The sequence below is a fragment of the Diaphorina citri genome, unplaced genomic scaffold, assembly GCF_000475195.1.
Source record: "Diaphorina citri unplaced genomic scaffold, Diaci psyllid genome assembly version 1.1 scaffold1838, whole genome shotgun sequence".
Classification (NCBI taxonomy): Eukaryota; Metazoa; Arthropoda; class Insecta; order Hemiptera; family Psyllidae; genus Diaphorina; species Diaphorina citri.
Window position 1 is genome coordinate 19,733 of NW_007379264.1, and position 27,739 is coordinate 47,471.

The window sequence follows — 27,739 nt, forward strand, 5'->3', positions numbered from 1 at the left end:
TAGAGCTGGAAAGGGAGATAAAGAGGGACAGAAACGGAGATAGGCGAGAAGAGAGAGAGAGAGAGAGAGGGAGGGAGGAAGAGAGAGAGAGAGAGAGAGAAAGGGAGACAGAGAGAGAGAAAGGAAGAGAGGGAGAGGGAAGTGGGTGGGGGGACAAGATAAAGGAATTTATTCATGGAACGATTTGCAGTATTGTAAAAATAGAAAGCACAATGGAAATACGTGAGTATACCTATGTAATAAAATTATACATAGAATAATATACAAAATACCATAAACGTAGATATGTACGAACACAGATAAAATAAATAAATAATTCATGTAGGTAGTAAAATATTACTAAACAGGGTGGTTAAAAAAAAGAAAATTGGGAACAAATTTTGGCAAATCAGATGTTTGGGATTGATGCTTCAGTGCGTCCAGATAGCCAGTATTTTGTTCAAAAATAAGTGCCCTTAGTTCCTATTAAACTTTTTTTGAAAGTTTGTTTAATAAAAAAAAAATAATAATAATAATAATGTTTATTAATAGCCAGCCTGGTTAGCTTGGATGGTAGGCCGTCTGCCTTGTAAGCGCCAGGTCGCGGGTTCAATTCCCGCCCGAGGTGGACTTTATCCTAAACGGATAATATTCGTTCTTGGAGCGGCTGGCTTTCTTCTGTCCTGTCTTCATTCTGTCTTTGATTTCGGGACGATAAGACTTTAGTATTAGTAGTTACAGTTTCCTCTATCAAACCTAATTTTTGTTTTTAACTCAATTTTATTTTATCATTGAAGCAAGTTTAAAAAAAAAAACTTGTTAGTAAGCTTGTTTGTTTGTTTCATAACTCTTTTTGTTCGATTGTTCGATTTTGATCAACTTTGGCCACCCTGGATGGATAGCACCCTGTATAGATAGCCTATACATATCAATAGGCGGATGTATTGCCGTCTGCAGGATGCAAAATAACCTGTTCATTATTTATGAATGAATCTCCCCTTCCTATTTTTCCTCCTTTAAACTCTCATCCCCTCCCTGAACACTTTTTCCCCTAACCTCTTTATACTTCCGCTCCCTCTTTTAACCATTTCTCCTCCCCTCCTCTCCTCCTTTAACACTTCCGTCCCTTTTTTGGCCAGTGACTTTTTTCCCCTCCTTTTATTCCTCTCTTTTTTCCTTCCGTCCTTTTTTTACCTCGTCTTTTTCCTTGATGCCCCTCTGTACTGCCGTGTGGGATAACAATATCCGACACGTAGAGTATCTTCTACGGGCAGGCCATGATGTGAATGAGAAAATGAAACTGGATGGTCGCACTGCCCTATTTGTGGCCGTCCACTTCCACCATCGTCACATCGCAGCCCTGCTCATCCATCACGGAGCCAAGGTCAACGAGCGTGATAAAGAAGGCATGACACCGCTACACCTTGCATGCCACTTCCCCGATAGAGACATGGTCAAACTTCTGCTGGACAATAAGGCGGATGTGCACGCTCAAACAAGCATCAAAGCAACACCAATACTGGCTGCAGCTAATATCTCCAATGTCTCACCAGCAGGGACTGATGTGATGGGAGATCCATATGATGTACTTTCCCTGCTGATTGAACATGGAGCCAATGTTGATGACTGCCACGAAGATTGCCAAGTTGGCGCCTTACATTACGCGGTGAGAGTTAACAACGTCAGACTTGTCAAGTTGCTGATAAAAGCCAAAGTCAACGTGAACGTGAAACTTGGTGAGAAGCCATTGCTTTTCGTCGCCATCAATTCAAATTTCATTGAAATCGTTCAGGCCTTCTTGAAAGTTGAAGCGTTGGATGTTGATATCAGAGATGAGAACTTGAACACGCTTCTGCACAGAGCCTGTTTTGAAGATAATTTACCCATTGTCAAGTTGTTAGTGAAGCGAAAGTTTGATGTGAACGCTAAAAATAAAGCCCTTATAACACCTTTAATGCTCACGCTGGGGTTAGGATCTTTTCGTGTGGTTAAATATTTGTTAGAACAAGACAGTACTGATGTTAATCTTGGAATGAAGGAAGAAATAAACTTACCGTTATCAATCGCTATAGTGATTGGAAATAGCCCAATGGTACTATCATCCGGAGCTCGACCAAAAATAGTAAGAGAAGTGATGAAAACAATAATCAATAAAACGGAAAATATCAATGTAGTAGACAGAGATAATATGATGACACCTTTATTATATGCCGCCAAATTCAAAGACCTCGAATCATTTAAATGTTTAATCCAAAAAGGCGCCAATGTCAATCTCACTGAATCTCAAAAAGTATTTACGCGCTCGAGCAAACGAGGTTTAAAGTTAAAGTCGGCTCTACATTACGCATGTGAACACAAGAACAACGTAGAAATGGTCACACTTCTTCTGTCACACGGAGCCGATGTCAATGACGCTTCCAATGCACAAAACCACAAACCAATTGCCATCGCCATCCAGACTGGAGATCCTCAAATCGTCAAGGAACTTCAAAACCATGGCGCTCAAATAGACAAGGAGATCTATTCTAAAAACAAGGCTGCTGCCAGGTATAGGAGGAAGCAGAGGCAGAAGTAACATCATAAATGCTTTACAATTTACATCATTCATTCTGCTTTTTATTTTATTTTTTTTTGCCGTCGAAAGCTACCTAATGAGATATGTTGTTATTTTGTATACCAGCATGATGAGAGGATGAGACTGAATCGTCCCTCTACCTCCCAGGCAGTCTAAATGGAGGAATTCAAATTGTACCGTTCATTAATTGAAAAAAAAGCCCGTATCTATACCTAGTTGTGGCGACTGATGTATACAAAGGCCATCAGGGTTACCTACTTCTGTTACAAAAAAAAAAAAAAAAAAAAAAAAAAACAATGATGAAGTGAAGAAGAACATTGAGGACGGGGCGTGTATTAATGTCTCCAGTGAAAGATGTGGTTCTGCTTTGATATACGCAGCATGGAAAGGCTACGAGGAAATTGTGGATCTACTGCTTGACAACGGAGCTGATGTCAATTTCAAAAGTGCTACTGGATTCACAGCTCTTCATATGGCTTGTAGGTTTCATGACGATGATAGCATTGTACGAAAACTACTTCGTCATGGTGCATATTACAACGTTGTAGATGGGAAGACAGGAAAGACACCATTGCTTCATGCAGGAAAAGGTGCACGAGAAGTTAATACAGTATTGCTGTATTTTATTAACGAAATTTTCAAACTTATCGCCAACAATGATACAACTATCCTGGATAGACTTGACGAAATGAAATCTCTTATACTTGAAGGAACAAAAGAATTTGGACCAGGGGATTATAACAATTTTTCACTCCTCAAAGTTACCAAGAATGATGCAGGGGAAACCATTCTCGATATAGCTAAGAAGAGAGGCTTCCCCCTTCTTGAGGAATTGGAAAAGAAATTGGCCGAGTTATAGGCAAAATCAAAAATAAAATCAGTTTATTTCAGCTCAAAAACCTCATGTTAAAAAAAAAGATGTGTTTTTTTAATATACGAGTGTAGTTGATATTAAAATAAATTATATCTTCTATAATAAAAATAAATTATCATGGACTGTCAATAAATGTATTAGTGGAGGACAATACAACAATTCATAATAAAGTGTCTCTCGAAAAACAAACGAGAAATTTGTAAGTCCAACGCCAAGAGCAAAACCAAATGTCTATTGTGAAAAATCTGCCTCGATATTTGCCTTAGCTCAGACCGTCTGAGACACATTGGTGAGAAGCTTCTATTCGCTACACACGTTCTGATGGTTTATCAGACTGTCTGAGCATGAGATAAACTTTGAGAATTTGATATTCAATTGACGCAATCTTATTGGTATATTTTAGACTTTGGAGTTTGGGTTTGACAATAACTTTAGGTACCTATTTTATATTTTTCGACTTGTTCAATTTCTGTCGACTTGTTCAATTTCTGTACAAATAAATTCATATTCATTATTTACCTATGTAATTGAGCACTTTGAGATAGTATCTACTCTTTTTCCCAAGAATAATTTCGACAACAGTAAACTTGCAAAGTATTTGCTACAGAGAGGGAACTGTAACAACGGAGGTCTCAAGTCTCATCCCGAAATCGAAAAGAGGTCGGGATAGGAGAGAGCCAGTCGTTCCGAGAACGAACCTTATCTTAAAGGTACCTTACATGATCATTAGTAATGTCATTACTAATGATGGAATTCCGGATTTTCTGATTTTTCATCATCATTACTTGGAAATAATGACATTACTCATGATACACAATCATTAGTAATGTCATTATTTCCAAGTAATGATGATGAAAAATCAAAAAATCCGGAATTCCAGCATTAGTAATGACATTACTAATGATCATGTAAGGTACCTATTAGTACCTATACATTTCTTCTCGGGCGGGAATTCCAATTCTACGGCTTACTTAGTCGAAGGAAAACCATCCGTGACGTTCCCTCTTACCCTAACCTAACCTCCTTTTCTCTCCCTCCCTCCCTTTTCTCTCCTCCTCCTTCAAGCTTCCTCTTCTCTCCCTCGTCCTTCAAGCTTCCTTTAATCTTCACTCTCCTCCCCTTCTTTTCTTCCTTCCTCCCTTTAATATTTCACTCGCCCCTATTCTCTCCTTCTCTTACTTCTCTCCCGTTCCCTCCCTCTTTGTCTCACATACATACATTATTGCTCTCTTTCCCTCCCCTGTACATTCCGCCTCTTTTTCCCTTCCTCCTCTCTCACTCTCTTTCTTCTTTGCTTTCAACTACATTCCCTCTTCCCTCTTTCTTTCTCTCCTTCTTAAGAGTTTCAAGTCGTTGAAATTATTTCAAAAGAAAATGTGAAAAGCAAAGCTTCTCTCCCGTTCCCTCCCTCTTTGTCTCACATACATTAATGCTCTCTTTCCCTCCCCTGTACATTCCGCCTCTTTTTCCCTTCCTCCTCTCCCCTCTCTCTCTCTCTCTTCTTTGCTTTCAACTACATTCCCTCTTTCTTTCTCTCCTTCTTAAGAGTTTCAAGTCGTTGAAATTATTTCAAAAGAAAATGTGAAAAGCAAAGAGAAATATAGAGCGTCCACCTTTTTACTTTTCAGATATCAATTGAGAGACAAACCGAAGCCATGTTTTCCGGAGCTACGTTTGTCTTGGAGTTGACGCTCCTGAAGGAGGGAGATAGATAGACAGAGAGGGAGGTAGAGAAATGTCTCAAATTTGTATTTGACAAAATATTTCTTCTTTAGGAGGGAGATAGATAGACAGAGAGGGAGGTAGAGAAATGTCTCAAATTTGTATTTGACAAAATATTTCTTCTTTCAAACATTACATACACTTCTCTCTCTCTCTCTCTCTCTCTCTCTCCCTCCCTCTCTCTCCTTTCATCCTATCTTCATCCCATTTCATTCCTATATCCCTGTGTCTTTCTCTTTTACTCCTCTATCTTATATCGCTCCTTCTCTCTCTCTCTCTCCCTCCTCCTCCTCCTTTTCATCTCCTTTCCTATTAAATCTCTGGTTTTGCTTCCCCCTCTTAGTCTTCGTCCTGTCTCCCTCCCTCTCTTTCTCTTCCTCTCTGTTTGAAAAATCTGTGTGATCAATCAACCTCCACATCTCTCCCTCCATTTCGTTTTCAAAAGATCCTTTCTCCTTCTCTTTTTCCACTTACTCTTCCTCCTCCTCCTCCTCCTCCTCCTCCTCCTCCTCTTTCTCTTCTATCTTCTTCTCCTCTTCCTCCTTCTTCTTCTTCTTCTCCTCCTCTTCCTTCTTCTACTTTTCATCTTGCCTATTCTCCTCCCCCTCCCATTTTTATATCCCTCCTATTTTGTCTTTCCTTTCTATACTTTGTGGTATCTTCCTTCTATCTTGTACTGTTCTTCTATCATTAGAAAGTTCAATGTATATAATTGTTCTATAGGCCTTGATAAGGAGAAAATGGAAATTCAATATGCATATTGAATTGGAGTTGACCTTCCTATTTAGAGCATGTTTCCACTATTTAGACTATTTAGAGCATGTTTCCACTATTTAGAGCATGTTTCCACTTGTCGTGCGGAAAAAAATTCAAAGACCGCCACTGGTACCTAGGACAAGATCAAACTGGGTTCAAATCCCCGAGCTGTCAGAAAAAATTCAAAAATGTGCTCGTTTAACTAAAAAAAAAAAAAAAAAAAAAAAAAAGGGAAAAAAACTATCGTCACATCGCAGCCCTGCTCATCCAGCACGGAGCCAAGGTCAACGAGCGTGACAATGTAGGCATGACACCGCTACACCTTGCATGCCACTTCTGCGATAGAGACATGGTCAAATTTCTGCTGGACAACAAGGCGGATGTGAACGCTCAAACATGCATCAAAGCAACACCAATACTGGCTGCAGCTAATATATCTAATGTCTCACCAGCAGGGACTGATGTGATGGGAGATCCATATGATCCATATGTTCCATATGAAGATCACAAACCAATTGCCATCGCCATCCAGATTGGAGATCCTCAAATCGTCAAGGAACTTCAAAACCATGGCGCTCAAATAGACAAGGAGATCTATTCTAAAAACAAGGCTGCTGCCAGGCCACAAACCAATTGCTATCGCCATCCAGATTGGAGATCCTCAAATCGTCAAGGAACTTCAAAACTATGGCGCTCAAATAGACAAGGAGATCTATTCTAAAAACAAGGCTGCTGCCAGGATAGCTCACTCTGCATTGGAGCTGGAAGAACGTAAGGCAATCAACGATCTACTGAGATTGAATTTGGATTTCTTGAAGAACGTTCGCTCAAACAAATATGATGAAGTGAAGAAGAACATTGAGGACGGGGCGTGTATTAATGTCTCCAGTGAAAGATGTGGTTCTGCTTTGATATACGCAGCATGGAAAGGCTACGAGGAAATTGTGGATCTACTGCTTGACAACGGAGCTGATGTCAATTTCAAAAGTGCTACTGGATTCACAGCTTCAATGTCAGTCACAGGCAAAAAAAAAAAATCTATCGTAGATTCGTATAAGCTTAACCCAACTTTTAGGGCTGTTTGCCCCTACACTTAAGCCTCAAAGTGCTGCTGGGCTTTCTGTGTAAGATAAAAGGACTATCAGTCAGATAAATAGAAGGGGTCAGGCAAAACGTAAACAGTTCTGGGAGTGATAGGGTTAGGTAGCGCGCAAAAACAAATGATCAACCTCGAACTTCCTCGAAATCCTAGAACTGCTTTCGCGATACTTCCAAGGCAAGCTACCTTCCCATTCCGAAGACATCTACAAAATGTACACAAATTACAAATACACATTATTCGTGGCCACCAAATAAAACTCGGCAATAAATTCCAACTTTTCAACCAGTACCTACCCAAACCAATATTCGAAACCTCATTCTTATTCCGACAACCCGCGATCATTTTATAAAACTCTTCAAAAATTTCTTCCATCCAATCCAACTCTCAATTTCTAAATTTTCCGATATTTTATTCAAAAGTGTCCTTGACGAACTTGTGCCCAACGATATTTTCAACGAAAAGTTGTTCCTAGATTCGATTTGCCTTTGATTTTCGAACTCTGAACCCCGCAAAACCACCTTCAATTCTCTTTCTTGGACGATCTTCAACTCTAAAACTTCCACTTTTGCCGATCTTCAAAAATGTCCTCCATGAACAAACTGTGCGGAGGGTGTGGTCCTTGTGGTTCGAGTTGCGGCTGCTGTAACGATTGTTGCCGGCCCCGTCTCAGCGTCGGCGTCGTTTATCCCAATGCTGGGGCGCCCCAAGCCGCCCCAGTCGGAATGAACCAGCTGTGCGGCTCTTGTGCCCCGTGCGGGGGATGTTGTGATTGCCGCCCCCGGCTCAGTATTGGTGTGGTATACCCGAACAATTTGCTCGAGGTGGCCCAGTGTGTTGATGGCCCGGCCAACACGATGTTCCGTGGACAGTAGTAGTCGCCCAGCCTTTTCTCCATAAGAATAGGATTTTAGCCAGGAGAACATCAGGATTTTAGGATTTTATGTTCGATATTTGATGGCTTGTTTTTAAAAAATAAAACTAATTTTATATTCATGATTATCGTATCTGATTTTTATTTGCTGAACAAAGCAAACCAAGTTTTTTATTAGGTAGGTACCTATACCTAATGAAAATTAGGTATTATTTATTTTTAACTGTGCGTTAGCTTTGGAGATTGATGGCCAAGTGCACATTTTTGTGGTAAATTGGTACCTAACCAGAAAGTCGTGGGATACGTTTTATTTTGGAAATTTTAAACACACCGGTAATCGTACCCCGGTCTTCAGAGTACAAGGCGAGTACAAAGAACCGCTGCGCGCCAAAGACTTATTAATGCATTTACATAACCATGTGAATGTGACTCATTCACATAACGATTTAACTCATTGTAACACACATGGAATATTGTTTCCAATTAGATTGGCACAACGTTCCCCGATCGAACATCATCCCATGTGGTCTAGTGGCTAGGATACCTGGCTCTCACCCAGGAGGCCCGGGTTCGATTCCCGGCATGGGAATATTTTGTTCTTTTTTTTTAGATACCTAGGTATGCATTTTTATTAATTTCACTGTTTAACCTTTCTCTGAGGGAGAGAGAGAATTTGGTATTAAATTTTAGACACAGACCTGGCGTAGGTAGTTCCATAGTAAGGTCGACTTGCAAAGGAATACAAGATACAAGACAAGAAAGAGAAGAAGAAGAAAGAAAAAGAAGAAGAATTGGAAAGTGGAAAAAGAGGAAAATAACGAAAGGCAAACAATAATAGGGAAAAATCTAGGTACCTACCTACTCAAAAAAAGGCAATGAGGAATTTTTCAAATTTTCAGCAAAATTTCACTAAAAAGGAAAAACCTCTTAAAAGTTCATTTTCATACATTACCTACCTATAGGTACCTACACGAAGGAATTTTCCACATTAAAAATCAAACAAGCAGGGCCCGTCCCTCCGGGAATTTTTTAGCCCGTAGTGATTAGAGAAAATCAGTCCCTCCGGGAATTTTTAAGCCCGTATAGTGATTAGAGAAAATCAGTACCTACATATGTACCTACCTGAGCAGGAGGATATTCAGTTGGGAGAACATCAGGATTTTGGGATTTTATGTTCGATATTAATTTAATGGCTTGTTTTTAAAAAATAAAACTAATTTTATATTCATGATTATCGTATCTGATTTTTATTTGCTGAACAAAGCATGCTTCCTAAATGGATGATAATGTTCAACCAAGTTTTTTATTGGGTAGGTACCTACTTATACTCAATGAAAAATAGGTATTATTTATTTTTAGCTGTGCGTTAGCTTTGGAGATTGATGGCCAAGTGCACATTTTTGTTGTAAGTTGGTACCAAACCAGAAAGACGTGGGATACGTTTTATTTTGGAAATTTTAAACACACCGGTAATCGTACCCCGGTCTTCAGAGTACAAGGCGAGTACAAACCCTAAATGGATGATAATGTTCAATTAAGTTTTTTATTAGGTAGGTACCTACTTATACCTAATGAAAAATAGGTATTATTTATTTTTAGCTGTGCGTTAGCTTTGGAGATTGATTGCCAAGTGCACATTTTTGTTGTAAGTTGGTACCTAATCAGAAAGACGTGGGATACGTTTTATTTTGGAAATTTTAAACACACCGGTAATCGTACCCCGGTCTTCAGAGTACAAGGCGAGTACAAAGAACCGCTGCGCGCCATAGACTTATTAATGCATTTACATAACCATACATAAACATAACCATGTGAATGTGACTCATTCACATAACGATTTAACTCATTGTAACACACATTGAATATTGTTTCCAATTAGATTGGCACAACGTTCCCTAACCGAACATCATCCCATGTTGTCTAGTGGCTAGGATACCTGGCTCTCACCCAGGAGGCCCGGGTTCGATTCCCGGCATGGGAAAAATTTTGGTTAAGAAGGAGGAGGGGAAGAAGAGTACAAAGAGCGTGAGGAGGATATAGAGCTAAGAAAGTGGAAACGGAAGCTGAAGAAGAAAAAGGAGGAGGAGAAGAAATAGTAGGAGAAGAAGGAAGTAGAATAGGAGTAGGAAGGGGAGACAGAGTAGAAGATGATGCGAGAAGGAGTTGAAGGAACAGAAGAAGGGGGAAAAAAAGAGAGAAGAAGACAAAGAGAAATCGAAACGAAACAGGAGGAAAGTTTAGCTGAATGAAAGAGAAAGAGAGAGGAGAGAGAGAGAGAGGAGAAAGAGAGAGAAAGAGAGAGGAGAGAGAGAGAGAGAGAGAGAGAGAGAGTTTCTATATTGTTAGTTTGCATGTTCATCATAGTCTATGTTGTTGTTTCATTAGGAAATTGTTGTTCCTTCTCCATTATTTCTACAAAATGCTATAGGATACCTACAAACCTACATCTATCTGCAAAATACTAGATATGTACCTGTCTACATCTAGGAAAATACCTACAGGAACAATACGTACCTGTTCTAGTGTTCTGCTACAGTTGAACTTGGATAAATAGGACTTGTGATGTAAGCAGGAAAACTGGATTAACTAAACTAAAGAAAAGTGGTCCCTTAATTTTTGACAAAAAATTTCTTCTTCTTTTTCTTCGCCTTTTCCCGTGTACAGACGGAGTCGGCGTTTTTCGTTAGCCTCAATCAGCCCTACCTAGGGCGATTGCTTTGGGCTGACATTTTGTTTTGGCTACAAATTTTACGAGTGGATGCCCTTCGCACTCAACCTTTGCTATTTCTTTAGCAAGGGAAATTTCAGGCTGGTATCCTCCCTGTTTAAAGCCCCCTAGCCAGACTATTTTTGACAAAAATACATCCTTTAAAACAGGAGGGAGAGGAGAACGAGAAGAGAGAGAGAAAGAGGTGGAGAGAGAGAGGAAGAGAGAGAGAGAGAGCAAGAGGAAGCAGACTAAATAGAATGAGAGAAAAGGAGATGGAGGAAAATCGGGAAACTATAAATACTTACATGGTTTAAGAGAAAAGTTTTATGTTAATAAATAAAAAAGGGAAGAAAACGAAAAGGAAACAGGGAAGAGAAAAGAAAAGTGTTTTCGCAAAAGAGAAAAACTTTTATACAGTGGCGACTAAATAAGGAATTAAATTTTAGACACAGACCTGGCGTAGCTAGTTCGATAGTAAGGTCGACTTGCAAAGGAATACAAGACAAGAAAGAGAAGAAGAAAGGAAAAGAAGAAGAAGAATTGGAAAGTGGAAAAGGAGGAAAATAACGAAAGGCAAACAATAATAGGGAAAAATCCAGGTACCTATGTATACCTACTCAAAATAAGGCAATGAGGAATTTTTCAAATTTTCAGCAAAATTTCACTAAAAAGGAAAAACCCCTTAAAAGTTCATTTTCATACATTACCTACCTATAGGTACCTACACGAAGGAATTTTCCATATTAAAAACCAAACAAGCAGGGCCCGTCCCTCCGGGAATTTTTTAGCCCGTAGTTTATTCGATCAGTACCTAGGACCCGTCCCTTACACCTTTTTTTTTTTTGTCGTATTATAAAGGAAGGACGGGCTAAAAAGAAATGTTATTTTGATCAAAGTTTGTCGAAAACTCAAAACGGGGGGGAAAAGGAAGACAGTTTTCTTCTTCCTCTTCTTCCCTCCTTCCTTCTCTTTCTTCTTCCTCACTCTTTCGTTCTTCCTCTTCCTTCTTCTTCTTCTTCCTCCTCCTCCTCCTCCTGCTCATTATTCTTCTTCTTTTCTTTCCCTCAATATTTCCACAAGGTAAAATAACATCATGTTTCCAGATTGCCTCAGGGGAAGGCAGAAGAAAATTTTGCCGACAAAAAAAAGTGAAAGAAATATCGTGAAGGGGGGAGTGAGGGGAAAGAGGAGAGAGTGAAGGGGGGAAAGCGATAGAGGTACAGGGATGAAGAGAGAGAGTAAACGGAGGAGAGAGGAAGGAGATAGAGGGAACAGAAACGAAGAAGAAGAAGAGGAAAAGAGGAAGAGAGGGGAAGAGATAGAGAGAGGGAGGGAGAGGGAGAGAGAGAGCGAAAGGGAGAGAGAGAGAGAGCGAAAGGGAGAGGAGACAGGAGAAATGGAGGCAAGCAACAGAGGGAAAGGAAGGGGAGGGAGAAAGAGAGGGATGTAAGAGGGACAGGGATGAAGAGAGAGAGAGAGAGAGTAAAGGGAGGAGAGAGGAAGGAGATAGAGGGAACAGAAACGAAGAAGAAGAGGAAAACAGGAAGAGAGGAGAAGATATAGAGAGAGGGAGGGAGAGAGAGAGCGAAAGGGAGAGGAGACAGGAGAAATGGAGGCAAGCAACAGAGGGAAAGGAAGGGGAGGGAGAAAGAGAGGGATGTATAAGAGCTTTTGAAATCTTTTAGTCAGCAATATTTTTTTACGAAAGTAGGTATAGGTTCGTATAGGTTTTTTTCCCATTCCTAACAAGCAATATAGGCAATTTACAAATACCTACACAGGAAATAAAAACGGCGGTGGAACACTCATCTTTAAAAAATTTGTTGGGAAATAATCAGGGGCGACTGACTAAAAAACAGACAGATTGAGAGCAGGCCCGTATCCAGGGTTTTAGGGAGGGGAGGGTAGTCTCAAGAGTCCAAACAGTGACTTACCGTGGAGGGACTGAGGGAGGGTGGATGCTCCAAATCTCAGAGCTCAATATTTTGTTGCTATATTACAACATTTAGGAACAAATACAACCCTAAGAGGCCTACCCCATAATTACGGACCTGATTGATAGAGATCATAAATAGAAGATATACGAGCATTACCTTCGGCTAGCCGTTGCGTTGATGGGATGGGAGTATGAGAGGCATTTAGCAATATGCATCTCGAATTCTATATGCAGCCAAGACGGCATAGTGAGTCTAGTGGGGACTTTACCTGTGAACAAAAAACAAACACAATCTTGAAGAGTAAGTTTTTTTAAGAGGTTTGACAGAGGGAACTGTAACTGGCTATGGTCTTATCGTCCCGAAATCGAAGAGAGAAGGAAGACAGGATAGTTTTGTACAGAAATTGAAAAGGCCTTTAAACGTCTTTTACATTTTACAAAGTTATGTTTGGTACCTACTTGGTATACCTAAAGCAAATAAAGTCCAAACTTACTTTTCTCATTAGGTATAGGATAAGGAAAGTAAAAAGTATCTGTGGGATATATTTAATAATTATTTATGTAATGTAGGTAGATGGCAGATCCAGTACCTTACCACCTTACCTGCATAGATCAATCTAATTCCTACCTCGGTGGTGTAGTGGTCAAGGCGCTCGCCTGGTAAACAGGAGGGCGTGGGTTCAATCCCAGCCGAGGTATGGAATTTTAAGAGTAAGTTTACAACGAAAGAAACTATAGGAAAAAGAACTGGTTGGTAGAAATAGTAATCTTTTAGTCTGTCTGTCTGTTTACGTGTTTACTGTTTGTTTGGATTTGAAAGTTTAGTCCAATTTTGATGAATTTCGGCAACCATGTCTGACAAAATTTGGCAAAACAAATTAAGAAATTTTACTTACTAGTCTCCGACCCCCTTGGGCCTTTGGACGGCTCCCATAAGGGTCCCTTTACTGAGTTCTACAGGTCGCTGAACTACAAATATGTGTATATCTATTTTTAGCTAAACCCTCTTCAGAAGTCTTGTAAAGTCTTGTTTTAATATTATTTGTTACTATAACTATTTTATTTTTATTCTCTATTCTCTTTTATTCATTCATTTTCTAAAGCTTTTTTCGCCCGCATTTTCTTTATTTCAATTCCGCTTTTTTTCTATTCTTCTCTTGCCTAATACTTTTTTCCTTTGTGAATTGTCTTTGCCGTTTCTATTTTTATTTTTTCCCCTATTTTTGATGCTAGTTCTTCTTTTGTCTCGAGTGTTTATTTCATTTTTATTCAGTTTTTTATTTATGTTTTTCCTCCAGTCTTTATCTAGTTTTTTATGTTTCATTATTTTAAATTTCCTCTTCTTGTTTTTTCGCTTTCCCATTATTATCATGCCCTGTGTTTGATTGTGCTTCTTTCATTTTGTTTTTTATTAGCATTGTCATGGTTCTGGCTAATTCTGATGGGTGGAAATTGACATGAATAATTATCTGACGTAACAGACATGAATTTGTGTTAACAGACATGAATTTATCTGAGTTAACACTCGTGAATCACGTTAACACGCCGGTAAACACCGGATTTCAGCCTGAAATAACTGAATGAGCGAAGTGAGGCTGAAGTTTCCACCTTCTCCTCCTCCTCCTTCTCTTCATTCTCATTTTTCTTCCTTCTTCCCCTCCTCCTATTTCTCCTTCCTTCTTCTCCTCCTCCTCTACTTCTCCTCCTACTCCTTTTTCTTCTTCTCTTCATTCTCCTCCTATTTCTCCTTCCTTCTTCTTCTTCTCCTCCTCCTCCCCAGTCTCCCCCTTCCCCTCCTTATTCTTTTCTTCATTGTCATTCTTCTTCTTTTTTCCTCCTCCTCCTCCTCCTCTAATTACCTACTCTTCCTTCTCCCCCCTCCTTTTTCTCCTTCATTCTCCTCCTCCCTTTTTAACAGAGAAAATCCTCTCGTCTCGTGGAGGGGGGAGGGGAGAGGGGTAAGAGCTGTGGAATTTTGCCCGTCCTAAATTCTGATGGGCGGAAAAGGTGAAACTCTGATGGAAATTCTAATGGGTGGAAATTGATATGAATTATCTGACGCGTAACAGACATGAATTTGTGTTAACAGACATGAATTTATCTGAGTTAACACTCGTGAATCACGTTAACACGCCGGATTTCAGGCTGAAATAACTGAATGAGCGAAGTGAGGCTGAAGTTTTAATATTCCACTTAGAGTGGATTTAACCAATGATTAAACGAGAGATTTCACTAATCGGAGAATTTTTAATCATCCAAACAGGTGTTTTTACTGATCCAAAAAGAAGTCCGTCCTCCTTTTTGGATCATTAAAAATTCTCCCATTAGTGAAATCTCCTATTAAGTCTTTGGTGAAATCCACCATTAGTTTTTCTCTCCTCTCTCTCTCTCTCTCTCTCTCTCTCTCTCTCTCCTCTCTCTCTCTATCCCTCCCTCTCTCTCTCTTACTCACTATCTACAAAAAAATCCTCCTCCTCCTTCAACTTCTCTCTATTTCTTCTTCTTCTTCACCTTTTTAGGAAGAGAAAACAATACGCGTTTGTAAACATGGATGAAAATACATTAAGAAGACTCTTTTTCTCTCCTCCTCCTTCTCCTTTTCAGCACTTTCAGTTCTCTTCTTTCTGTAGGTACTTCCTGACCCTCTTTTTCTACTTCATTCCCGTTTTTCTTCTTCTTCTTCTTCTTTTTCTTCTTTTCTTTCCTCTCTCCTACTTCTTCCTATATTTCAGTAATATTTAGCCCTCTCTCACCTCCTACCTCTTTTTATCCCTCCTCCTCCTCCTCCTTCTATTTTCCTAATACTTCTCTTTCCCTTCTCCTGTACCCTCTCTTATTTCTTTCTCCTCCTCCCTATGTATGCAATATCCTCTATTATATTCTTCCATTTTCTTCTTCTTCTTCTTCTCTTTGTTATTCTTCTTCTTCTTTTCCTTCTTCTTCTCCTGATACTTCCGCTTTTTTCTATCACTCCTCCTCCTCCTCCTCCTCGCGTTTTCAACTCTATGTTTACAATCTCTTCTATTGTACTCTTCCATTTTCTCCTCCTCGTCCTCCTTCTCTTTCTTCTCTTGCTTCTTTTCTTTCCCCTCCTCTTCCTTCTTCTTCTTCTCCTCACCCTCTTTCTTCTCCGTCCGTATTACTTTCTATATTTTCTTGTTCTGATACTTTAGATATACTTTAGAGTACAAGATATTGAATTCGGATCAACAAAAGGTGTGTAATGAATATATTAGGTATTCTTCTGAACGTACTATGTGTATTATGAAGCGAGGAAATGGGATGAGAAGAGAAGGAGGAGTAGGAACAAAGAGGAGAAGAAGGAACCTTTCTTACTATAAGTTCAATAGCATGTTCCTTTCTATCGTCAGTTATGAGTTTCCTTCTAATTTCCATGTGTTATTCAGCACTTGATACCTTATAATCAAAGGATTAATAAATTCCCTAAGCAATAATCCTAAGTGGTTCCTATCTAAGTGGAACCTAACCTAACATAAGGCATACCTGCCTCGGTGATATACAGGTCAAGACGCTTGCCTGACAATCAGGAGGGCGTGGGTTCAATCCCACGTGTTTGGCAAGAATATGACATCCTTAGATTTTCATTTTATTTAACCTTTGATCTTTACCTTTAACTCCTCCTTCTTTATTTTCTTCTTCTGCTTCTTCTTCTTCTTCTATACTTCTATTACTTTTTTTACTTAATTTGTTATTCATTTTTCTTCGTCCTATTTCTTCACCACTCTTCCTTTTCCTTTCTTTCTCCTCCACCTCCTCTTCCTCCTAATCTTTCCTTCTTTCTCATTCTTTTGATTACCATTCATTTCATCTCTCTTTAATGATTTTTTTCCTCTATTTTCTTCTCTTCTAATTTAAATTCTTCGTTGCTTCATCATCTTTCATTTTATATTCATCTTTTTTTTTCACGAAGTGTTGTGTTTTTTTCTTTTACGACATCCACTAATTTATTTATTGTGTGTTTTTTTTTATGATTATTACTTCGTTAAGATGTAAAACATCTTTAATCCGTTTTTCCTCCTCCTCTTCCTTCTTTTTCTTGCTCTCCTTATTTCTTATTTCTTCTGATATAATTCCCTTTTCTTCCTGATCTCTATGTATACCTCGCAGTCTCCAGAATTCAAACAGGTATTTACATGACCAAGGAATAGGATGACTGTTTATCAAATACAGGAAACTGGAAAACCCCAATAAATATGTGATGTATTATTAATGTTAGGTATACAACATTATTCTTGTTAAAAGGTATAATGTTAAAAAATAAACAATGTGTTATTCTGTTATAAATTCCTACGGACCTTTTTATGTCTACAAAAGGAAATTAAACATACCTTCAGGATACAAACATAACTCCTAGATTTCCCAGAACTCTTGGAAAGTTCATGAGAATATTTCCAAGATAGAACGGTGTACATTTGTTCTTATCCGTTTTATCCTTAACTCAATAACCTCTCTCTTTCTTCATTTTGTTCTCTGTCTCCTCCCTTTGTCCCTCTCTCCCTCCCTCTCTCTTTCTTTTCCTCCACTTGTATTTCCTCTCCCTCCGACTAACTTTGCTTCCTCTCTCCCTCTTTCTTTCTCTCTCTCTCTCTCTCTTTCTTCCTTTCTCTCTCTTTCTTCCTTTCTCTCTCTACTCTCTTTCTCTTTTTCTCCTTCCCACTGTCTCTCATCTCTTACTCCTCCTCCTCCTCCTCTCTCTCCTTCCCTCCTCTTCAACTTTTTTCTCTCCTCCCCTAGATCCCTCTTTCTCTCCCTTTTTCTCTCATCCCTCTTCCTTAACTTCTCTCCTCTCTCTCCCTCGGTCCTTCATTCCCCTCAATCTCTCACTCCTCTTCCTTAACTCCTGATGTCTCCCTCCCTCTCACTCTTGAGTTCAAACGTAAATTTAACCAAATGTGACATTTAAACTTTCTCCCCTTCCTCATTTTCCCTCCCCTCTCCTTTCTCCCTCCCCTCTGACTCCCTCTTTCTCTCCCTTTTTTTCTCTCATCCCTCTTCCTTAACTTCTCTCCTCTCTCTCCCTCGGTCCTTCATTCCCCTCAATCTCTCACTCCCTCTTCCTTAACTCCTGATGTCTCTCTCCCTTCCACTCTTAAGTTCAAACGTAAATTTAACCAAATGTGACATTTAAACTTTCTCCCCTTCCTCATTTTCCCTCCCCTCTCCTTTCTCCCTCCCCTCTGCTATTATTGGGTTACTTTCCTCCCTGACTTGGTGTGTTGGAATGCGACATCAAAATGTCGAGTTTCCTGACATATGTAAGTAGTATTCCGTATTCCGGCAACCAGTCACTCGATTAAGCTTCCGGCACGCTAGTTTTTCTCTCCGTCTCCGTGTATATGTATATGTAGAGTTCCGCATTGAAGTTCCCGCACCCTAGTTTTTCTCAGTGAGCTGGTGGTCTGAGAATCTGTCTTTGCGTTGGTTGGTCTCGGAATCCAGGCTTGACAACTTTAATGATAAGTCATTTTCGGTAAGTGGAAAGTATCGCACCACTGAGACCATCGAATGGGAGGAAAACGGTGCGTTCTTGGAACCTCCCTGCAAGGCTACGCCACTGACGTGAAGATACACAAAACTTTTGTACAAAAGTTCAACTTAGAATACAAGGGAGGAATGGACAGGAGTTATACGTACGTACAGGATCAACCTATTTTTTGTCCATTTAGTGTACCTTGGAATCCTTTTGCAAGGCAAATTTCCAAAAGAGAGTAACAGAGGGAAAAATTTATTGTTGCCAATTATAACCACTTGGTACATCACAAAGAGTAAGCTCTGTTTAACAACATCAATCCCCTTACCCTTACCTCGGGATTCCGAAACCTTGCATGATGAGCAATGCGAACTGAAAACTTGACAAGTTTACTAATACTGTAGACTTTGTAGAGCGTAGATAACTAGATATAGTACTGTAGAATAGAGCAGTTCCTCTTACTTGGGTTTCTAAGTCAAAGAGCAGAAAAAAATGAGGAACTAGGGATTTTTTTTTTTCCTTCTACTACTTTTAGATAAATCGACTTAAAAAGATACCGATAAATCTTGAACTTTGACGTCACAGCATACGGTCCCGTACGCGATGACATCATAGTTCATGACTCTTGAAGATCTCCTTGTTTGTGCGCATGCGTTTCTGTACATCTGCAAGATTTAAAGCTTTAAACCCGTAAACCCTGAACAGTAGGAGTATGTTGGTTTGCACTGAGAAAAATTCTCAACCAAATTCTTTCGAACCAATATTGGTGCTAATTGTCCCATTAACAGAATCCTTAATCTCAGTAACATCGTTTGTAATCCTCCCAGGGCACGAATCGAACTCGCGGCCTAGCGCTTACAAGGCAGAAGCGCTGCCCTTCAAGCTGACTATAGCCTGGTGATGGCGAATAAGATGGAACCCTCTACAGTACTCTTACATCCTGTCGTTCAAAAGACATATCTCTAGCCGCTCAGGTAAGGCAGTTTTTGTTGCCAAATGGAGGGTAAAACCAGCATCACTAAAAACCTTAGCAGGTATACAATAACGTCAATCCCCTATCATAGGAAACACAACGATAAAATTTCTTGCTCACCCTGTATTTAGGCTTTTCCCAAACCACAACCAATTGACTTGTCATAATTTCTATTTTTATGTTTACATTTTCTCCAGTGTAAACGACAGTTTTCCAAACTTCTCACTATTCTATTCTTCGTCGGAACGGCTCCTTAGAAACTTAACTCGAGCTTATTTCCTTAGAAATAGAAAACCGGTCTCCTTTCCTTAGAAACTTAACTCGAGCTTATTTCCTTAGAAATAGAAAACCAGTCTCCTTTCCTTAGAAACTTAACTCAAGCTTATTTCCTTAGAAATAGAAAACCGGTCTCCTTTCCTTAGAAACTTAACTTGAGCTTATTTCCTTAGAAATAGAAAACCGGTCTCCTTTCCTTAGAAACTTAACTCAAGCTTATTTCCTTAGAAATAGAAAACCGGTCTCCTTTCCTTAGAAACTTAACTCAAGCTTATTGCCTTAGAAATAGAATACCGGTCTCCTTTCCTTAGAAACTTAACTCAAGCTTATTTCCTTAGAAATAGAAAACCGGCCTCCTTTCCTTAGAAACATGGGCTTCGGCGCTTCGGTTACACCGAGTAAGATGCGTCCTGTCCTGTATAACTATGACTAAAGTATGACACTATGACATCAGCGAATTCTCTTTGCATCCGGAAGTGTTGCAGATTTAATCGACAGTCGCTACGATTCAAAAGCTATGTCCACTGTCCACCGACGACGTCGATCGACGAGGTGAATCTATGTTGTCGAGGCAGTGTACAGTTGCAGTCGACGTTGATCGGCTGTGTCGGCTATATGCGGACACAGCTTAAAGGTGTGTTCACTCCCATCTAACCGTATCTAACTTGAACTCCCGTACACAAGCTCACACAACAGATACCTCAAGTGCCATTGAAAAGCCCATTATTTCCTGAAAGGGAAATACACCTAATAAAGTACGGTTAAAGTATATTTTCCTAATATAAAGAAAATACACCTAATCCGTACTCCCTATAGGCCTATAGGCACCTACATTTAAATCCCAAGTTCCTAAGTTACCTATACTTGAGTACTAAGTTCTTATAAGCTATATCTACCTATACCTACTTGGGTATTACAAAGTTCCTAAGCACTAAAGTAGATTCAAAGACAGCCCAAGTTTCGGACCCCATAAACTTATGCAAATATGGATGCGTGTTAAAAGTAAGAACAAACTTGAGCTGTACCTGATTTAGATATTACATACACGAACCCTAATATTTACCCATAAAGTAGTGGTGTGGAGTGAACTTTTCCAAAGGGGATTCAAGCTTTTGCCGCATTAGAGTTCCAGCACCCTAGCAAGATTCAAAGCTTTAAACCCTAAACCCTGAACAATAGGAGTATGTTGGTTTGCACTGAGAAAAATGAGTGATAGGACGCCGCAAGTTTCAGGAGACAACGGTGGAAGAACTCTATTATTGGGTTACTTTTCCTGACTTGGGGTGTTGGAATGCGATATCAAAATGTGGAGTTTCCTGACATATTATGTAAGTAGTATTCCGGCAACCAGTCACTCGATTAAGCTTCCGGCACCCTAGTTTTTCTCTCCGTCTCCGTGTATATATGTATGTAGAGTTCCGCATTGAAGTTCCCGCACCCTAGTTTTTCTCAGTGAGCTGGTGGTCTGAGAATCTGTCGTTGCGTTGGTTGGTCTCGGAATCCATCAGGCTTGACAACGTTAATGGTAAGTCATTTTCGGTAAGTGGAAAGTAGGGAAGGGCGCACCATTGAGACCATCGAGAGGCGGGAAAACGGTGCGTTCTTGGAACCTCCATGCAAGGCTACGCCACTGACGTGAAGATACACAAAACTTTTGTACAAAAGTTCAACTTAGAAACAACATATCGAAAAGTTTTCGTACAGCTGGAAGAAAATGTATTGAACGGAAAATATGTATAGTTTATACAGGGTGAGCTTAAAGTTGAATGATGGGTAATAGAAAGTAAAAATAGCGTAACGGCAGTGTGTGAGGTAGAATTGGCCTAAATCTCGCAGTCTGTTGCACAAAATATGGACCTTCTTTGTCATGATATCTACTGCTATGTGCAAACTTTGAAAAAAAATTTTAAAAAAAGGTTTGACTCTAAGAACAAAGGTCTTATCATCCCGAAAAAAAGAGAGAAAGAGGACAGGATAGGAGAAAGCCAGTCGTTCCGAGAACGAACCTTCTTATCTGTAGATAAATTCTGGCCTAAATCTCGCAGTCTGTTGCACAAAATATGGACCTTCTTTGTCACAAAATATGGACCTTCTTTGAAGAAATTTAAAAAAAGGTTTGACTCTAAGAACGAAGGTCTTATCATCCCGAAAAAAAGAGAGAAAGAGGACAGGATAGGAGAAAGCCAGTCGTTCCGAGAACGAACCTTCTTATCTGTAGAGGATAAAATCCGTCCAGGGCACGAATCGAACCCGCGGCCTAGTGCTTACAAGGCAGACGCGCCGCCCTTCAAGCTAACTATAGGCTGGTGGTGGCGAATAAGTTGGAACTCTCTACAATTTTCTTACATCCTGTTGTATCTGTAGCCGCTCAGGTAAGGCAGTTTGTTGCCAAATGGAGGGTAAAACCAGCATCACTAAAAACCTTAGCAGTTATACAGTGACAATAAAAAACCTCTATCAAACGACATATGTACAACATATATTTCATCACTTAAACACCCTGTATTTAGGCTTTCCCCAAACCACAACCAATTGATTTGTCATAATTTCTATTTTTATGTTTACATTTTCTCCAGTGTAAACGACAGTTTTCCAAACTTCTCGCTACTCTATTCTTCGTCGGAACGGCTCCTTTCCTTAGAAACTTAACTCAACAAGCAAGCTCATTTCCTTAGAAATAGAATACCGGTCTCCTTTCCTTAGAAACTTAACTCAAGTTTATTTCCTTAGAAATAGAATACCGGTCTCCTTTCCTTAGAAACTTAACTCAAGTTTATTTCCTTAGAAATAGAAAACCGGTCTCCTTTCCTTAGAAATTTAACTCAAGCTCATTTCCTTAGAAATAGAATACCGGTCTCCTTTTCTTAGAAACATGGGCTTCGGCGCTTCGGTTACACCGAGTAAGATGCGTCCTGTCCTGTATAACTATGACTAAAGTATGACATCAGCGAATTCTCTTTGCATCCGGAAGTGTTGCAGATTTAATCGACAGTCGCTACGATTCAAAAGCTATGTCCACTGTCCACCGACGACGTCGATCGACGAGGTCAATCTATGTTGTCGAGGCAGTGTACGGTTTCAGTCGACATCGATCGACGGTGTCGGCTATATGCTGACACAGCTTAAAGGTGTGTTCACTCCCATCTAACCGTCTCTAACTTGAACTTTTGTCAATTAGTCCCATTGAAAAGCCCATTATTTCCTGAAAGGAAAATACACCTAATAACCCAATAAAGTACGGTTAAGGTATATTTTCCTAATATAAAGAAAATACACCTAATCCGTACTCCCTATAGGCACCTACATTTAAATCTCAAGTTCCTAAGTTACCTACCTATACCTACTTGAGTATTACAAAGTTCCTAAGCACTAAACACTAAAGTATAGATTCAAAGACAGCCCAAGTTTCGGGCCCCATAAACTTATGCAAATATGGATGCGTGTTAAAAGTACGAACAAACTTGAGCTGTACCTGATTTAGATATTACATACACGAACCCTAGTATTTACCCATAAAGTAGAGGTGTGGAGTCAACTTTTCAAAAGGGGATTCAAGCTTTTGCCGCATTAGAGTTCCAGCACCCTAGCAAGATTCAAAGCTTTAAACCCTAAACAGTAGGAGTATGTTGGTTTGCACTGAGAAAAATGAGTGATAGGACGCCGCAAGTTTCAGGAGACAAAGGTGGAAGAACTCTACTATTGGGTTACTTCCCCTGATTTAGTGTTAGACTATGTGACATTAAAATGTCAAGCTTCTTGAGATACATAAATATGTAGAATAGAATAGAATACATAGGTACCTATACCCTGTTTACACGTATACTGCCAGAATGAGACTGAAAAGTCCCATTACTCCCGCAGTCTAATTAAGGTCTTATGTATTTGGTACAGAATAAATTAATCAATTATGTTTCGGATTAGTTCTGTATTAGTAGGGGAGGGGGGACCATCAAGAGGCAAGAAAACGGTGCGTTCTTGGAACCTCCCTGCAAGGCTACGCCACTGACGTGAAGATACACAAAACTTTTGTACAAAAGTTCAACTTAGAAACAACATATCGAAAAGTTTTCGTACAATCAAAAGAGACTGAATGACAAGCAGAGCGTTCGGGATTCCGAAACCTTGCATGATGAGCAATGCGAACTGAAAACTTGACAAGTTTGCTAATACTATAGACTTTGTAGAGTGTAGATAACTAGATACTGTAGAATAGAGCAGTTGCTCTTACTTGGGTTTCTAAGTCAAAGAGCAGAAAAAATGAGGAACTAGGGAATTTTTCTTTTCCTTCTACGACCTTTAGATAAATCGACTTAAAAAGATACCGATAAATCTTGAACTTTGACGTCACAGCATACGGTCCCGTACGCGATGACGTCATAGTTCATGACTCTTCAAGATCTCCTTGTTTGTACGCATGCGTTTCTGTGCATCTCTCTCTCTAAAAAAAAAAAAAAATAACAATAATAAATAAATAAATTATTACTTCTGCTTCACTGCATTGGCGGCGTGCCACCTACCTTTCTTTACCCTCATTGCACTCCTCTTTCCTCTAATCTCACTTCTGCTTCACTGCATTGGCGGCGTGCTATTACTACCTACAGTCCTACACCCCCTACTCCTAAAATCCTAATACAGCTCCCTCTTCTCCGCCCTGAAACGAATATACACCTCCCATGTTCTCAGTTTTTACGCCCACCACATTATTTCGAGATAATGAAATGAACCTCCTACCTAATTAAAACCCAAAATTGAACGTGCGTGGGATTAATTTGATTTCATCCCACCATAATTTTCCCTTTTTTTCCCATTTCCCTCGTCCCATCCATCAGGGCACATCAAACTTTCACTTTCCTTCTAATAATTACTACCTACCTACACCCCCTACTCCTAAAATCTTAATACAGCCCCCTCTCCTCCGCCCTGAAACGAATATACACCTCCCATGTTCTCAGTTTTTACGCCCACCACATTATTTCGAGATAATGAAATGAACCTCCTACCCCTGCTCCGTCATACCCTCCTAATACTCCGTTCACTCCCTTTGCAGAAGGCTAGACATTTTAAGAGGTCCTCCCTGTATCAATTGAGATCGAGAAAAGAGAAATTGTTTTTCTTCGTTTTCTAGAATTTCTAGCTATTTCTAAGAAGAAAGATTTACAGAAAGCTAGACATTTTAAGATGGTCCTCCCTGTATCAATTGAGATCGAGAAAAGAGAAATTGTTTTTCTTCGTTTTCTAGAATTTCTAGCTATTTCTAAGAAGAAAGATTTTGGAAAATTAGCACCACATGAATTTTCCCATTGGACATAATGGACGTGGATTAGGTACCTAAGAATCCAATCCACTTTCTATTAACCACACAGGCGGATAAGTAGGCGGATAAGGGTATTAGGCAGTTAAAAGAACAAACAAAGCATTCAAAAACTTGTGTCCCGGATATAAGAGAGACGGAGAATACATGCTTTTGACCATCAACAAGGTATTAGGGACTTAGAAAGGCTGGGATGAGATCACATATACGGGATAAGGCTTGGTGAAAGACACGGAGATGAGAAGAAGGATTAGGTTCGGTAATAGGAGAATAGAAGATTGAGGGGGTTCATTGTTTTGTTTATTTAGGAACATAATTTTCTCCTGTTGTTTATAGGAGGTAATGGAAAATATTGGAAGGTGGAATGGGTGTATTGGGAGAGTATGTGATGAAGGGAGGGAGGTTTTTACATCACTCACTTATCTCACCATCTATTCTGCCTATGATACAAGGGAGGAATGGACAGGAGTTATACGTACGTACAGGATCAACCTATTTTTTGTCCGTTTAGTGTACGTTGGAATCCTTTTGCAAAGGCAAATTTCCAAAAGAGAGTAATAGGGGGAAAAATTTATTGTTGCCAATTATAACCACTTGGTACATCACAAAGAGTAAGCTCTGTTTAACAACATCAATCCCCTTACCAATCCACTTTCTATTAACCACACAGGCAGATAAGTAGGTAGCAGGGTATTAGGCAGTTAAAAGAATAAACAAAGCATCCAAAAACTTGTGTCCCGGATATAAGAGAGACGGAGAGTATACATGCTTTTGACCATCAACAAGGTATTAGGGACTTAGAAAGGCTGGGAGGAGATCACATATCCGGGATAAGGCTTGGTGAAAGACACGGAGATGAGAAGAAGGATTAGGTTCGGTAATAGGAGAATAGAAGATTGAGGGGGTTCATTGTTTTGTTTATTTAGGAACATAATTTTCTCCTGTTGTTTATAGGAGGTAATGGAAAATATTGGAAGGTGGGATGGGTGTGTGTATTGGGAGAGTATGTGATGAAGGGAGGGAGGTTTTTACATCACTCACCTATACCTCACCATCTATTCTGCCTATGTTACAAGGGAGGAATGGACAGGAGTTATACGTACGTACAGGATCAACCTATTTTTTGTCCGTTTAGTGTACCTTGGAATCCTTTTGCAAAGGCAAATTTCCAAAAGAGAGTAATAGAGGGAACAATAGATCAGTTGCGCTTACTTGTGTGATGTTTCAAAGTCATAGAGCAGGAAAAATGAGGACCAACGGAATTTTTCTTTTTCTTACGACTTTTTAACTCTGACGTCACGACATATGCTCCCGTAGGTGATGACGTCATAATTCATGACTCCCGCTTCGTTTGTTTGTGCGCAAGCGTGGAGGGAGGAGGAGGAAAAGGAAAGGAACGAACAAAGAAAGAGGAAGAAGAAGACGAAGAAGAGGAGGAAGGCGATAGGCCAAAAAAAGTTTCATTTTCTGACTGTAAAATCGCGTTACGTCACGTCGCCCTAGAAATTGCAGGACAACGGTCAAATTCAGTAGGATATTGTTTTGATCGTAAAACTGATAAGAGAAAAAGATAAAAAATAAATACAAGAAAAATCCTGATAAAAAATCCTAATCCTAATCTAGAATTCTAGACAAATGTACTCCTAAACATTGGTTGTTAGGATTATTGAGATACTTATTGGGAAAAATCCTACAGTGCTGCAGTGAGCACCAAAGTTGTGACATAATAACACTTTCCTCTTTCCTTATTATACTTTCCTCTTTCCTTATTATACTTTCCTCTTTCCTTATTATACTTTCCTCTTTCCTTATTATAAAGGAGGGGGGCGAAAAGAGGGATTCCTCTTTCTTTTTACATTATACTTTCCTTTTTCCTTATTATACTTTCCTTTTCCTTATTATACTTTCCTCTTTCCTTATTATACTTTCCTCTTTCCTTATTATAAAGGAGGGGGGCGAAAAGAGGGAAAAAAGACAGGGAGGAATCGATTGAGGAAGATAGAGGAAATGAATGGAGCAGTTGCAAATGGGTAAAAAATATAAATAAATGGTCGATTCCTATGTAAAAAGTTGGGACAAATCCAAATCCGAGGTCAAAACTCCAAAAAAAATAACTGTAAAAGGTCGAAAATTTAATTTTTATTTTCCGTTCTAATGAAAGAGTTCAAAGATGTGTGACGTCAGACTTAACGCAGTTGTTTTTTTTAGAGTTCAAAAATGTGTGACGTCAGACTTTACGCAGTTGTGTTTTTTTCGTCCGCTAGGTAGCGCCAGTATGCAAGCACGCTTGCGGAGGAGCAGAAAGAAATGCGCAGAAATGTATGCGCACAAACACATTGTGTTGCCTGCGAGGGAGCTTTGGTCGGGACATTTGATGTTATCGTGTACGGGAGCGTATGCCGTGACGTCAAAGTTCACGATTTACCGGTATTTTTCAAATCGATTTATCTCGGGATCTAGAAGTCGTGGGAGCTTTGGTCGGGACATTTGATGTGACGTAATCGTGTACGGGAGCGTATGCCGTGACGTCAAAGTTCACGATTTACCGGTATTTTTCAAATCGATTTATCTCGTGCAATAGAAAGTCGTGTGGATCTTTTTCTGCCCTTCCTTCTTCTACTTGAAAATCCTCGAGGGTTTTTTACTTTCCTTAATCCTATAGGAAGGGAAGTACCTAATGTTTTTTTTTATTATTACATATATTTTTTTAGGAATTACTTAGTTAGGTATCTACCTAGTTAGTTACCCGAGTGCAATATTCAACTAAAAGCAACCAGCAACCAAGAGCTTTGGCTCTAGCAGAGATTACTCCCAGCCAATAGGAAGGCGAGAAATATGAGAGACGGAGGGGAGTAGTGGGGAGGGGGAAAGGAAATGTGGAAGAGTAGGATACGTGAAGAATATTAAGGGGAAGGGAAGGAGAAGTGAAGAAGGAACGTGGAGGGGAGAGGATTAGTTGTGGAGGAGAGGGGGAAAGAGGAATAACTGTTGAGAAGAAGGGAGATAGGGAAGGAGGACTGGAAAGGAAGGAGAAGTTAAGAAGAGGTGTGATGGAGGGGATTAGTTTTGTAGGGGAGGGGATGAGGTAAGGGAATGTGAAGGAGGGGTAAGAGAAAGCTAAGAAGGGGTAAAGGTAGGAAGGGAAAGGTAAGAACAAGAAGTA

General features: G+C 39.7%; 1 protein-coding gene and 2 non-coding genes across 3 annotated transcripts; all 3 read left to right on the forward strand.

Moving 5' to 3' along the window:
* The first annotated feature begins 1,189 nt into the window (after positions 1-1,189).
* On the forward strand, positions 1,190-7,497 carry LOC103517411 (ankyrin-3-like). Its single transcript, XM_017447443.2, has 6 exons — positions 1,190-2,526; positions 2,846-3,410; positions 3,832-3,863; positions 6,138-6,516; positions 6,635-6,918; positions 7,428-7,497. The coding sequence occupies exons 1-6, from the start codon at positions 1,190-1,192 to the stop codon at positions 7,495-7,497; spliced, it is 2,667 nt and encodes an 888-aa protein (XP_017302932.2).
* Positions 7,498-8,396: 899 nt separating this feature from the next.
* Positions 8,397-8,468, forward strand: Trnae-cuc. The gene has a single exon. It is a non-coding gene; the product is annotated as a tRNA-Glu (tRNA).
* A 1,320-nt stretch (positions 8,469-9,788) lies between these two features.
* Positions 9,789-9,860, forward strand: Trnae-cuc. Its single transcript has one exon. It is a non-coding gene; the product is annotated as a tRNA-Glu (tRNA).
* The last annotated feature ends 17,879 nt before the right edge of the window (positions 9,861-27,739 follow it).